Here is a 14,666-nt window from a genome sequence, read left to right as displayed (position 1 = left end):
GTTTGCAAAGAGCTTTTCAATTATTATCTCACTTGATCCTCACAACAACCCAGGGAGGTGGGTGCTGTTATTGTCCTCATTTTACATATGAGGAAACTGAGGCAGACAGTGGTTCAGTGACTTGCCCAGAGTCCAGCTCTAGTCAGTCTGAGGCTAAATTTGAACTCAGGTCTTTCTGACTCCAGGTGCAGCACTCTATGTACTGTGGTGTCCCCTAGCAGCCTCTATAAATCTGTACAGCAGCCATACAAATCAAACTCAGGGTAGTTCACTTAGTGCATTTGAGAATGAATGAAAACTGAGAACTCTCCCAGTGAACTTCAGGAAGGATTTTGGCTTTTTTGGAGGTAAGTCAAACCTGCACCTGACTAAGGATCATTAAGCTTTTGCTTTTGCTTTTCCTTTGGTGTTGGTCAGTCATTTTTCAGTCATATCTGACTCTTCCTGACGCTATTTGGGGTTTTCTTGGCAAAGACACTGGACTGGTTTGCCATTTCCTTCTCCAGCTCATTTTACATATGAGAAAACTGAGGCAAACAGGGTGAAATGACTTTCCCAGGGTCACAGGTAGTGTCTGAGGCCATATTTGAACTCAGGAAGATGGGTCTTCCTGACTCCAGACCTAGCACTACAGAGATTCCGCCCCTTAGCTGTCCCTTGGGCACATGGTAAGTGCTTAATAAAGGCTTATTGATTGATTGATTAGATCTTTTCACAAATGATGAACCTGAAGCCCAAGAGGCCCCATGACTTCAGTGCACAGAGCAGATCACATGACTGATCATAGGGTATAGCTCCAGAAAGGGCCTCAGGTGCTGCTAGTCCAATCTTGCTGTCTTAACTGGGGACCTTTCGTAACCTAATTTCCCCTTCTTTACTTAGACTGAGGAACGGAGTTAAGTTCTGTAAGGTGCAGAAGTTTCCTGAGGTGGGTCACTTGTTTCTGCCTCTGTTCCTCACACTGTAGCTATAGCCCTGGGTGCAGGGGCGATGGGGGGGCTCTTCTGGGGACCAGATTTTGGGGCGGGGGGTGTCTGGTAGCTTGAGCTGAGTGACATTGAGCCCACATGAGCAACGGGAGGGCATCCCCTGGGCAGGCCAGCTCCTGTAGGCTCTGGCTCTTCTGATCAGAAGGCAGATTCCCCCCCTCAGGCAGTGAGTAATGGGGGCTCTTGTTCCCTGCAGATTTTGTGCATCCACTTGAAGAGGTTCAGGCACGAGCTCATGTTTTCCACCAAAATCAGCACCCACGTGTCTTTTCCTCTTGAGAGTCTGGATCTTCAGCCCTTCCTTGCCAAGGATAGTCCTGCACAGATCGTGACCTATGACCTGTTGTCGGTCATCTGTCACCACGGAACCACAAGCAGTGAGTACATTAGCTTGGCCACTGTCTTCTGGGTTTTTAACAAGGGCATGGTGGGCGTGAACACTAATCTGTTTCTCAAAGCTTCGCCGGCCAGACCGAGCCAAAAGCGTGCAAGAATGCCCCAGGGCTCACGCTGGTCTGTGCCAGCCTGTGTCTGCTCTCTGTGTGATTCATGCTCTCGTGTATTAATGTCTCAACCACTGCCGTGGGTCCTGCTTTAAAAACAACCACATGGAGGACGGCTAGCTGGCGCGGTGGATAAAGCACCGGCTCTGGATTCAGGAGGACCTGAGTTCAAATCCGGCCTCAGACACTTGACACTTACTAGCTGTGTGACCCTGGACAAGTCACTTAACCCTCATTGCCCTGCCAAGAAAAAAAAATGACTGCATGGTGCATACTTCAATGCATTTATTCCAATTAACCATGAATGGAAGCATGACTCTGCACATGGGAGCTCATTCTTAACTTAATGCCCCAACACGTGTGGAATGTCCAGGGATTCTGTGGCAGGCCCTGTGTGGAATCCGGGGGACGTGGCAGGAAGAGGCAGGAGGGCCCTGCCCTTGTTGACTGTTGTCTAATGGGGGCTGGAAAGCAGAGGGGGCCACCCAAGGGTACCTAGAGCGGGCAGGAGCCAGGCAGAGAAGAGCGGCTACAGATGGGGAGGGGAAGCCTTGGGAGGCGCTGGGTGCGGAGGCCATTGGGGATGCTGAGGACCAGTGAGTGCTTGCTCCCTCCAGATGTCCACAGATACCCCTAACCGCTTGAAGCTGTGAAGCCCCCTTACTTCTGAAAGCAGGATCGCAGTGGGCAGGTGACCTCTTCTGGGCCTCGTTTGGCAGGGCGGGGCAGGCACGCAGCCTCTCTCCTTGGGTCAGGCAGAAGAGCAGCTTTCCTCCTTTGCCCCCAGAAAAACTGAGGCTGCCCCGGAATCACCCAGAGAGCTGAAGGCGCTCTAAGGCTTCTCCTTTAGCTCTGGGGGAAGAGCTATGGATGGCAGAGAACCCTAGAACGTTCTCACCAAGGGAGCAATGAGGTGGTAGAGGCGTTTTTTAGGGGGAGGGGACTCCTGGATCCAAGGCCAGTGCTTTATCCACTGCGCCACCTAGCTGCCCCCCGACATGTCATTTTAATGCCATTCCACATCAAAGATGGGCTGAGTCCTTGGACTGACCCCCCCCATTACAAACCCCTAAATAATCTAATCAAACCCCTTTATTTTATAGATATGGAAATATAGATATAGGGGCAGCTAGGTGGCTCAGTGGATAAAGCACTGGCCCTGGATTCAGGAGGACCTGAGTTCAAATGCAGCCTCAGACGCTTGACATTTACTAGCTGTGTGACCCTGGGCAAGTCACTTAACCCTCATTGCCCCACAAAAAATAAAGACTCCACTTTTCTGATCTATACCACCTGTCTTCACCCCTCTATTATGGAATAAATACTCCAATAATTAAAGATTCTCTAATTTCACTAGTGCAGGCAGTCCCTTCACCAATGCACATCACAGCCCCTCTATCACTTGATAGGTGGCCAAAAAATTTACCAGCCTGTGATCGCTCCAATGATGGGTCTGAGCTCACTTCCACCTGTCCATAAACAACAGACATGTAGTCCATCATCAGGCCTGTACTCCAAGTCTTTCCAGCTTGGTAAGACTTGTCGGAGTTGACTCTCTGAAAACAAAGCCTTTGAGACCCCCTACCACCACCTATAATCATTTCCGTACTGTGGGAACTCATCAGAATGGGGCTTTCAGAGAAAAGAGAGACGCAATACATGGAAAAACAACAACCCACATGACACTGTAACCGCAAAGCATCCGCCTACCTTCACTTTCTTATCTGCTGAACAGGTCGCTATGAATCGATCATCCTTGGAGAAAGCGCAACAAAGCACCTCATCCTCATGGGCCTCGATTTCCAGGAGCCTCTCTCCTGTTTCTGCTTTCAGCACCTGCGTGAGCATAAGACAACTCCCCATCAAGCCCCGGAGACCAAGGCAGGGAGGGAGAAGGGGACCGGAATCCTGCAGAGCTGAAATGGGTGCTGGCCAACGACAGCTCAAAACTACCCATTTCTTCTGGTAGAGAGATGACGGCCTTCACTCTTGTGAACCTTTATCATTTATTAGCTATCAGGAGGGCATCTGTACGTTTCAGTAAGTAGACGGGCCTATTTAGGGGAACTATTTTGACATTTCCAACAAGCAGAAAACTCGTTCTTTCAAGGACTGAAAAGCTAAAACGGCTACCATGGAATGTGCAACACTGACCCCTGCAGGGCACAGAATTAAATACATATCAGGAAAAATCTTTCCTCTCTGATAACAATGAGAGGATGATGAGGACGATGATGATAATGACAACAATGACAACAATGACAACAACAACAACGCCAGGGCGGCCTCGTAAGAGAGGGCAGACCTTGGAGTCAGAAAGCCTGGCTTTTGGTAACACACTCACACACACACACACACACACACACACACACAACAAAGGGGCTGCCCATCACTTAGTGAATGGCAGAACATAATGTCAGAATGATTCTGCCATTAGAAATGACGAACATAAGAAATTCAGAAGAACATAAGAAAAATCGCACGAAGCCCCAATAATGTAAATGAAAACAACACTAAAAGGAAGCCAGACTGAGAACTCTAGGGCCTAATCTGGATCCCAGAACATAGGGAACAAACCATCCCTCCCTCCTTTCAGTAGAGAGGAAGGGGGCCACAGGTGCAGAATGGTACATACACAATCACAGCGTTGAAGGGTTTTGCTTAACTGTTCTTTGTTACAAAGAAGGGTGGGTATGACTGGGATGTAAAAGCAAAAGGCACAAAACCAATTTTGTAAAATAACCATCTTGCAGATGTCACGAAGGGACTTCAGAAACTAATCTATTCCAGTTACTGTTTGGACGTCAGACAAAACTCAGAGCTCCCAGGAGGAGACAGCTAGTCTACAGGGTCCTAACCAGTGCCCCCTGACATGGGCCCATCAAGCAGAAGCCACTGGTGTTATCGTCATCCTCTGCACACTCAGCTCTTTGCCTATTTTCCATGGAGGAGGTGGAAGACAGATGTGGGGAGAAGAGAGAAGACAGCTTCTCTGGGTGCCAGGGGAGCTGGGGGTGGACGGCTAGACTGATGGAGAGCTAAATCGAGGAGGTGTGAAAGCCCCCTCCATGCCTCCCAGCAAGTTCATGGGCATGTCACCCAGAGATGGGAGAAGGCTTGACAAGGCAAGACTGCCCTTGAAAATCTCCAGTGGAAAAGAGGTAATGTGCCTGAGAACTGGGCCTGTCCCCAGGTGGAGGTGGCTAACCCTTGTCCCCCTGGCTTTTAGGACCAAGTGCCATGGCCTCCCTGGGGCTGGGCATGCCACCTCTCACTGAGCAGCCCTAGCCAGCAAGCTCCTCTCACCTGTAAGGTTTTATCAGCACCGCAGGAAGCAATCCTCTGCCCGTCTTCTGAGAAGCAGGCGTGGTAAACAGCATCTGTGTGGGGGCGGACAACTAAACGGGAGAGTTTCTTGATGGTTTTCTTGTTTCTAGACACAAAGAAGGAGAACAGAAGCCCCAGTCAATGAGGGTCCTTAGCAACCGTACTTCCCAGTAATAACTTGACTTCTCTTCTGACACACATTGAGAAGCCTTTTTCCCCCTTCACAGAAATCACTTTCTCTTCTTCGAATAAAATATACCAACAGGCAGATGTCAAATGTAGAACCCCAAAAGAAATAAAATCAAAAAAATTATTCTTTTCTAAAAATGTGACCACATCAGCACTGGGTACTCTGAATTTCATTCCAATGGAAGCAAATGAGAGAACCAACTGCACTTGACTTTTTGTTCTGGTTTGATTGTTGTTGTTTGTGATTAATTGTAACAATCTATTAAATTGCTAATGATAAAATGAGAGGCAGTGAGCTGGGAGTGGTGGGAGACAAGGCAGTTTCAGAGGCAGGAAGACCCAGGCTCACTTCTCCTCCTGCCAGTGTCTGGAGAGCCGTGGGCGAGCCCCTTCTTTGCCTGATACCCAGAGCCACTCTCTCAAATTCTAAATCACAAGCAAGATCTGAATAAAGTGCTCAGCAAAATAGATGCAATCACCGGGGGGAACAATAACACAACCACAGCACCTAAATAGAGTGGAGCATGGAGTTCTGGACCCCCACTCAAGAAAACCTCAGACAACTTCTGAGAGTCATTCATCAAGGAGATTCTTGCTGAGCAATGGCACAAACAAGATGGCCTCAGAAGACCCAGCTCTGAGATTCTGAGATTCCATGATGTATAAAATCACAGGCTGGATGTAATCTGTTTTGCGGAGGGCATTTCCCACACTAGGAACTCCCTACAGTGACAACACAGAGAACCTCTGCATAATTGTGTATTTACAAAAAAAACAAAAAACCTGGACCAAAAAACCCTGTGTAAGCAAACCTCTGCCTCACAAAATCCACAACTGGTTTTCCAATCTCTAGCACAGAGAGGCAAACAGGGCGCGCTGGATAAAACACTGTACTTGGAATCACCTGGAAAACCCAAGTCCAAATCCTGCCTTGGGCACTTACTAGCTGTGTTTTCTAAGCCTCAGTTTCCTCATCTGTAAAATGGGGCTAATATAATTGCACCTACTTCACTTAATAAATGGTTCTTCCCATCTCTCTCCCTTCCCTACACTTGGGATCTAGGAAGAGCACAGAGGTCGAGATGACACCTTGGGGAAAAGGTGCAGGGAAGTGATCCTGGAAGGCACGAGAGCAGAGACAGCAAAAGGCGAGAGGAGCAGTGGCCATGGGGGACACTAGGGCGAAGAAGCAGCAGTCAGAAATAGGCTGGGAGCGCAATAAGTCTGGAGGAGGCAGCGGAGGTCCAGCGAGATCAGGAAGGGGAGTCCAGAAGAAAGGGCCACTGAACTGAAAACTGGAGACGAATCAGAACAACTCTGGCGAATGACAGAAAGAGATCACAGAGCGGGATCAAACGGCACAAGCAGGGAGGGTGAACTTTCCTTTGTCGAGGTTTAGCAGCCAAAGGGAAGAGAGAGAAGCCAAGAATCAAAGAGGTCGTTTGTTCTTTTTTAAAGGATGTTTAAGGTTCAGGAATCACTTTCCTCAATCAACCAATCACTCAAGCATCACTTGAGCACCTACTATGTGCCGGGCACTGTGCTGGTGAGGGGCCTGGGGAAATAACATGTACACAAAGAGGAGTACGCCAGACACATGCACCGCAAACACACAGAGGACCTGGAGAGGAAGTCGGCTCCACAAAGCAGACGGCGCAGGTATCCCAGTTTTGCTGGACGTGGCCCAGCTAATTAAGTATCTGAGGCAGGACTCAAAACCAGACCTTGGGACTCTAAGTTGAGAGCTCTTCCCAATGCCTGTTTCTAAACCTTCCAGGACTGGTGTGATTGGGTCTCTCCTCCTCACTGAGGTAGGCTGCTATAAGAGCCCATCATGAAACCAAGCAGCACTGGCTTCAAGTCCTCCCTGGACAGATACTAGCCATATGACCCTGGGCAAGACCCTGAACACTCTCGGTGTTCAGAGCATCTCTCCAAGGCTCCAAGTTCCAGAGGAGAGGCTGGACCTGCACAGCAAGATGGGGGTTCCCTAGACCAGGGCTTCTTAAACATTTTCCACTCATGACCCCTTTTTCACCAAGGAGGTTTTATGAGACCCTGGGTATACAGGTATATAAACTAGGCATATATAACCTTTTACTATTGCCACATTTTTCACAACCCCCGCATCCAGTTACAAAACCCCATACGGGGCTGTGACCCACAGTTTAAGAAGCAAGGTCATGGAAATCCCAGGTCTCACCTCTCCCTCCTGAAACTGACTTCCATGGAATTTTCTGAGGGGTTGGAATTCTTTGTCAAGAATGGCTCGTAAAAAGCTAAAGTATTCTTCAGAACCCCAAACCCTCCCACAGTGTTTGCTGCTTGAAGAGCTGTGGTATGATTTTAATGTCACCCCTTTTAGAGTCTGTCTTAGACGACTTACATCCATTCCAAGTAAAGTCTCCCTCTATCGACCTCCTGCTTGGCCCGTAATTTGGCTTGCCGGTAGACTTCAGAAGTTTCCGGCTCACAGAGACCTAGTTGCACAATATTAGGAAATGGCTGGCGTCCAAGAAGGTGTCCATTGAGAGATAAAAACTCTTGAAAATTCTCACAGATGGTACAGTCCTGTGGCAAATTGAAATCTCTTAGAAATGTGAGCAGATCTAAAAGTTGATATTTCTCTAAATGTCTCTGTGATCTTGTCCTTTTCTAGGCTTGAAGGAAAATCCTTTTCTCTCACCTAGGGTTAAGTGACCTTTCTTAGCCTGGCCTTTAAAGGATCCAGTAAAAGGTTGATTGTCCAGATGCCTGCATTCAGAATAGTTTTACTTTCCTAACACAAGAAATAACCCTATTAAAGTTGTCCTAAATTATTACCAAAAGTTATTCAGAACAATCATTATACATTTCTCTAGCACCAACTTCAAGCCCCCAAAACCTACCCTAATTTCAAGAAAAACCAAGAAGACAGGCCAAAAAGTAAATTATAGAGGAAGACAATCAACTCAAAGAACAGAAGCTATTTTCTAATCCAAGCTAATAAGTTTAGATTTTTAAATTTAGTCTTTTTCAACTAACAAAAATCTATTCTCTCATTATGCCACCTCCCTTCATAGGGAAAAAAGAAAAAGAAAACCACCCAATTGAGTATTTATTAAATAACTAACAACTATGTGCCAAGCACTGTGCTGGGGATACAAAGACAAAACAAAAATTAGTTCCTTCCCCCATGAAACTTACATCCTAAAGGGACATTTCCTTATACCCTTTACTCCATCTAATCCCACTGTTAAAGTTAGATCCCAACATCCAAACAGGAGTCATTCAAGGTCTCATTTTTCACCCAAGTACCTACCTTCTTATCCAATAGATGGCCATATTGCATAAACTCATGTATTAGATGAGCAGGTCCCACAAGCTCAGTCTTTGCTTTAATCCAATCTAGGGAAAACATGAGATCTCGAAGTTCCTAAAATAAAGGCGAAGACAGCTTAGAACTCCAACCCCCTCATTTTAAAGATGGGGAAACTGAGGCCCAGAGGTGTGAAGGAGCCCTTCCAGGGTCACCCAGCTAGTGACTGAGACTCAAACTCGGCTCCTCCTGACTCCCTCTAGGGCTCTGCACCACCCCCTGCCCCCGCCACCCCTACACTATGCTACTTCCCAGCAGCAGTAAAACATCTCCAAGACCCAAGGGCAAAAGCCTGAAGCTTGGTCACAAGCCAGATGTGAGTTCCAGAAACCAAGGGTAGAAGGAGAGAGAGAGAAGAGTATCAATGAAACATCTAAAAAATACACTCGAGAGAAGAAAATGCGGAAGAGGACACAGACTAGAAGGGCAGCAGGTGTCAACATCCTTACATTAAATTTGATACATGTTGGAAGGATCAAAGCAAGAGGAAAAGGCCCCATGTGTACACAGTACTGACAGGAGCTCTTCTCCAGTGGCAAAGAACTGGACCCTGAGGTGCTGCCCATCTCTTGGGAATGGCTGAACAAAGAGTGGCCCATGCAGGGAATGGAATACTCCTGAGCTACAGGAAATGAGGAAAGGGATGGAGATGATTAGACTGGGATGAACTGATGCAGACTGAAGTGAGCAGAACCAAGAGAAATGACACAATAACAACTCTGAAAGACTTGAGAACTCCAATCAGTGCGGTCACCGATCATGATCCCAGAGCTACCCGCCTCCTAACAGAGAACCAAGGGACTCAAGGTGCAGAACGGAACGTGTATGTGTGCACATGGCCAGCATGGGAATTTGTTTTGTTTGACTATTTCTGCCAAGAAAACCCTAAATGGGGTCACAGAGAGTCAGACACGACTGAGACAACAGAACAACAGAGGGTGGAAGGAGAAAATAAATACTTGTTATTTAAAAAACAATAAATGGGGGGCAGCTAGGTGGCGCAGTGGATAGAGCACCGGCCCTGGAGTCAGGAGTACCTGAGTTCAGATCCGGCCTCAGACACTTAACACTTACTAGCTGTGTGACCCTGGGCAAGTCACTTAACCCCAATTGCCTCACTTAAAAAAAAAAAAAGAAAAGAAAAAACAATAAATGGATGCTTTTTCAAAAAGCTGTCCTGGGCAGATTCAGGGTTTTATAAACAATCCTTTTTTTTCTGTCCTTCCTATGTGAAAATATTCACATTTGCTGAGGACTGTCAAGTTCTTAGTGTTTTGTTTTTTTAAAAAAAAAGAGGGGCAGCTAGGTGTCGCAGTGGATAAAGCACTGGCCCTGGATTCAGTAGTACATGAGTTCAAATCCGAGCTCAGACACTTGACACTTAACTAACAGTGTGACCCTGGGCAAGTCACTTAACCCTCATTGCCCTGCAAAAAAAAAAAAAAGAGAGAAAGAAAGTGTCCAAACTCAGGTTCAAGTTCACATAAAGAGGCTGCAGGGATCCGGGCAGCGTCCTTGGATCTCTGCTTGGGGGGGCAGCCTTATCTCCCCTGCCCTGTTCTTCTGAACAAGCATCTGCCTGGCTGTGTTCTGCTCCCGCCCACCCCCAGCCTCGCTGCAAAGCAGACAGCTGCGTTTCTGCGGCACCAGGCACCAGGCACCAGAAATCCCCTCTTCCCATTTCTACGTCTGTAACTGGAGAAAGCAGGCCAGAAAGCCTGAAAAAGGATGCCCTCCTTTCCCTTGGCACTCATTATGTGCCTCCAGGCCCCAAGGTAACTGGCAGGGGAGGACACCAGACAGATGCCTCTGGCCTATCCATGGCTCCAGCCTTCAGCAGCTCAGGAGCAGCACCTACAGCCACTGGCAGCACCTGCTGCTGGATGCCTGTCACTTAAGGTCCTCAGAACATAGTAACACCTCACTCCTCCACAGCTCATTTCGCTCACAACCTCGGCTACCCAGAATATAACCAAGAATGAGGAATGAAGCAAAGCAGACGCCCAAGCACCAAAAATAGGTCTCTCTCCTCCAACTCAACCTCCACCCAAGCTGCCGAAGTGACATACCTTCAGCACGGGTCGGACCAGGTCACACCCCTGTTCAACAAACAGAAACGTCCCTGTTTGGCATTCAAAGCCCTTCACAATCTGGCCCCAGCCCAGCCGTCCAGGTTTATTACACATCCCTCCCCTTTATGCACTGCAGCCCAGTGAGTCCATTGGCCACTCCCCATACAGGACACTCTCCATCTCCCAGGTCCGTGTCTTGGTGAAGGCCTTCTTCAATCCCTCACTTCCTTCACAGCTCAGTCAAGTGGCCTGTCCTTCATGGCTTCAGCCTTTCCTGGTCCCCAGCTACTGGTGCTTCTCACCTCTGCAAAGACTTCGTCCTTACTCTGTCTGTGTCCGTATTGATTTTTACAATTATGTGTTGTTTCTCCCAATAAAATCTAACCCCTGAGAACGAAGGGTTGTTTAATTGTTGCCTGTGTCCTGAGCTCTAAGCCCTGTACCATCACATAGAAGGTGCTTCATAAGTGCTTGTGGGCAGACTGATTGAAATGACATCCTAAAGCTCTTGCTAATGTTATGAAATCACAGAATGCAGGCAGGATGTGGATCGAAGCTGGCTGGGACCTTGAAGAGGATCTCTTCTAAGACCATCGTGTAACAGATGAGAGGACCCAGGCCTGATTCAGGGACCGGCCCAACATCATGGTGGGTGAAGACCAAACAAGCCAACATAGGTACAACGCTCTGTAAAACAAGATGCTATAGAACGAAGTGCTGGGGCCTCCTCGTGCCTCTGCATGTTACTGCCCCTCTTGATACAACTTAGAGCATGGAATTCATGTGTCTGGGGCTACAAGCTCATCTTCCTGACGCCAACCCAGTGACGGGCCTTTTGACCCTGGGACTCTGACAGGCTGAGGCCCAGAATCATTCCCAAGCCCACATTTCAAAGGCCTTCCAGCTTGGAAGGCTTGCAAGAGCTCATGTTCCACTGATGAATTCTTGAGAAGCCGGGTCCTGCCCTGATGAAGCAGCAGAAAAAGGGATCAAATCCTGCCTTTGGTGCTCACTACCTGTGTGAGAAAAAACCTGGAGAAGTTACTTCAACTTCTAGGCCTCCGTTTCTTCCTCTGTAAAAAGGAGGGTGCATTTTATTTGGTGTTTAAGTTCAGAATAAAAATAAGTGCATTTAAGAAAAAAGAATCTTGAGTAAAAGGAGGGGGATGGGATCACTCGAAGGCCTCTGTAGTCCCTCCCAGTTCTCTCACTCTACGAGCCCACGACTTCCCTGGACACACCAGACTATACCGGGTACCATACTAAGCTGTCACCGAAGCTGGGCCAAGTCACCCTCTCCCACCACAGCTTTTTACCTGGACCTAAGATGTCACTGGAGTCTCCAACTCCCAGTGAGTAAACAAAGGTCAGCCCCTGCTCTCCAGCACTGAGCTGCAGAGGGCTGCCTAGGGCACTAAGCCAGGGTCATGTTACTGGCTCTCTCAACCACACCACACCATGCTCCCTCTCAAGAGGAAATGCAGACATAATATGGAGGATCCTGTAGGCAAGGGGGAAACCATTCAGCTTTGGCAATCTCAAGAACCAAGGGTACCACGCAACCATTTAAAACTAAGGCACTTCGAGGGCAGCTAGGTGGCACAGTGGATAAAGCACCAGCCCTGGATTCAGGAGGACCTGAGTTCAAATTCAGCCTCAGACACTTGACACTTACTGGCTGTATGACCCTGGGCAAGTCACTTAACCCCCATTGCCCCGCAAATTAAAAAAAACCCTAAGGCATTTCACATGACCAGTAATAACAAGGGGGGAGGAGGATCATGATAATAACAACCCTAACAACAACAACGATAGGTAATATTTAGTTATTACATTATTGTTTGCAAAGTGCTTCGTGTATGTCACTGGATTGGGGGGGGGTTGTTTTTGTTTTTGTTTTTTGGTGGGGCAATGAGGGTTAAGTGACTTGCCCAGGGTCATAAAGCTAGTGTCAAGTGTCTGAGGCCAAATTTGAACTCAGGTCCTCCTGAATCCAGGGCCAATGTCACTGGATTCTGACAAAGCCCTACAAGGAAGGCACTGGACAGACAAGGGATCTGAGCTCACACAAGCCAAGCAACTTGCTCTGGGCCACAGCCATTTTCATCCCAGGACCTCACACAGTGGGGACTTAATAAGTACTAATTAATTGACTAAATTCTGAGAAATAGCATGAGACCTGTATGAAGCCACAGAGAGTAAAGAATATGAAGTAGAAAAAAAAACATACACAAGCACTACAGCTCTGAAAATAAAGACAACACAAAGGGCTGAAAAATGCTGGCCAATGATAAGTCAATAGTAGCACCAGCCTTTCAAATGTTATTTCCTTCTCTGTCCTATAAAGTTCCCCCTCCCTTCCTTCACCAAACCTCTCGTATTACCGTGTGTGTGTGTGTGTGTGTGTGTGTGTGTGTGTGTGTGTGTGTGTGTGTGTGAGAGAGAGAGAGAGAGAGAGAGAGAGAGAGAGAGAGAGAGAGAATCCCAACAAACCTGCAAATGAGCCACCTTACAGAATTCATTCACTGAAAATTTTAATCAAATATTAATAGAAAGGAGGGATGGAGATCAGTAGAACAATCAGTAAACATATATACATCCAGATATACCTATGCACATGGACATAGTTTATACAACACAATATATACATGTGTGTTATATATGTACATGTGCATGTATGTATGTGACATATCCAGCTCTTCTTTCTGTTAACCACTGATTCCTTTCTCAAGGGCATGGAGTCTGGAGGAGGGGATCATTTACAGGTTTGTTTGGAAGCACCTATCATGTCATAACAAAAATGTATCAATAAAATCTCTTTTTCATTAAAATCAGTATACCTCCTAAAATGGGCACCACCAGCCCCTCTCCCTGGCAGACCCCAACCCCATGCAGAGGTGCAGCTCTAAACCCTGTGGCATCAGCCTGACCAAAATGTAAAAACAGCACGGAGGGGAGGGAGGGAGACAGCAAAGAAACCAAAGTGAGGCCGACTTACTTGGCGCATGTCGGCACTCGCCATGTGATATGCCAAAAAGCTGTACCAGTACATGGAGTCTTCTTGGTCAGAAGCAAGGGCATGCACCTTGCAATGTTTCTGGAACTGAGACACCACCTTTCTGTGCAACTCCTGTAACAAGAATGAAACATTTCAGTGAAGGGGCAGGGGGGCATCGACCGGCTGGATAGGTTGGGGTCTACAACTGCAATGGAAGACTATTGTGCCACAAGAAAGGATGAAGAGGATAGTTTCAGAGAGACCAGAAAAATGTGTATGAGCTGATACTGAGTGAAGTGAGCACAAGCAGGAAAACAATTTAAACAATAACAACAACAATGTAAAGGCAAACAATTTGGAAAACTGAAGCTCTCTGACCAATTCGATAACTAACCATGATCCCAAAGGACTGATGACAATTGATGCCCCTCACCTCCTGACACAGAGATGACAGCTCAGGGTGCAGACTGAGATGCAATTTTTTAACCCAGCCAATGTGAGAATTTGTTGTGCTTGACAAGGCTTGTTTACCAGAGGGTTTCCCTTTTGGTTTTGTTGTTGTTCTTGTTCTTCATTGGGGGCAGGGGAAGATGGGAGAGACAAAATAAGTTTTTAAGGAAAAAAATAAAATGATTTTTCAAAAGCCATTTTAGTAGCCAGATAAACTTCAGCAACCTTCCATGCTCTTTAGCATGGATAATTCTAGTGTCAAGATAAAACCACCCTCATAGAGATGTGATTTTTGGATCAACTTATATAACTCTGCCTTTTAATTCATGGAGAATCACATGGAAGAGATAGTCAAGGCGCTCAAAAATACTTGGACACTGGCCAAAAAAAAAACTGTTCAAAGCTGAGCATCCACAAATATATAGAGAAAAAGGACTGTGCCATTCCAAATTCACAAAGAGCTTGGTACCTGGAGATGGTCTCGGTTCTTCTCCATGAGGAAGTCAACCTGAAGATCGTGTAAGTAGTAACGGAAGGACTTTCCATTTCGATCATAAAACAGGAGGGACTTATTAATGAATTCTTGTAGGATGTCTTCAACCTCTTCCGTCTCCATGTCCCAAAGAATACATAATACCTGAGAAACATTGTGAGCACTTCAGACACACAGAAGCAACAGGAAAAGGGATGTGGGAAAGGGGGCTACACAGTAAAGCCAGATCACAAGCCTGAGTGGATGCAGCAGCCACCCACGTGCTCCTCTGAGGAGAAGGCCGAGCA

The 14,666-nt window shown here is 47.1% G+C and overlaps 1 protein-coding gene across 4 annotated transcripts in view; it reads right to left on the bottom strand.

The window, feature by feature from the left end:
- The window catches only part of APAF1 (apoptotic peptidase activating factor 1), a 100,059-nt gene that overhangs the window by 55,612 nt on the left and 29,781 nt on the right, over window positions 1-14,666 (bottom strand). For all 4 annotated transcript variants that reach the window (XM_043969192.1, XM_043969190.1, XM_043969191.1 and 1 more), the window contains 6 exons: window positions 14,356-14,523; window positions 13,437-13,568; window positions 8,310-8,423; window positions 7,395-7,579; window positions 4,799-4,925; window positions 3,203-3,328 (listed from right to left, as the gene is read on the bottom strand). In XM_043969192.1, coding sequence (XP_043825127.1) covers window positions 3,203-3,328; window positions 4,799-4,925; window positions 7,395-7,579; window positions 8,310-8,423; window positions 13,437-13,568; window positions 14,356-14,523 — 852 coding nt within the window. The remainder of the gene's footprint in view (window positions 1-3,202; window positions 3,329-4,798; window positions 4,926-7,394; window positions 7,580-8,309; window positions 8,424-13,436; window positions 13,569-14,355; window positions 14,524-14,666) is intronic.

The sequence above is a fragment of the Dromiciops gliroides genome, chromosome 5 (genome assembly GCF_019393635.1).
Source record: "Dromiciops gliroides isolate mDroGli1 chromosome 5, mDroGli1.pri, whole genome shotgun sequence".
Lineage (NCBI taxonomy): Eukaryota > Metazoa > Chordata > Mammalia > Microbiotheria > Microbiotheriidae > Dromiciops > Dromiciops gliroides.
Note: the sequence above shows the minus strand (reverse complement) of the source record. Positions and strands in the feature narration are given on the sequence as shown.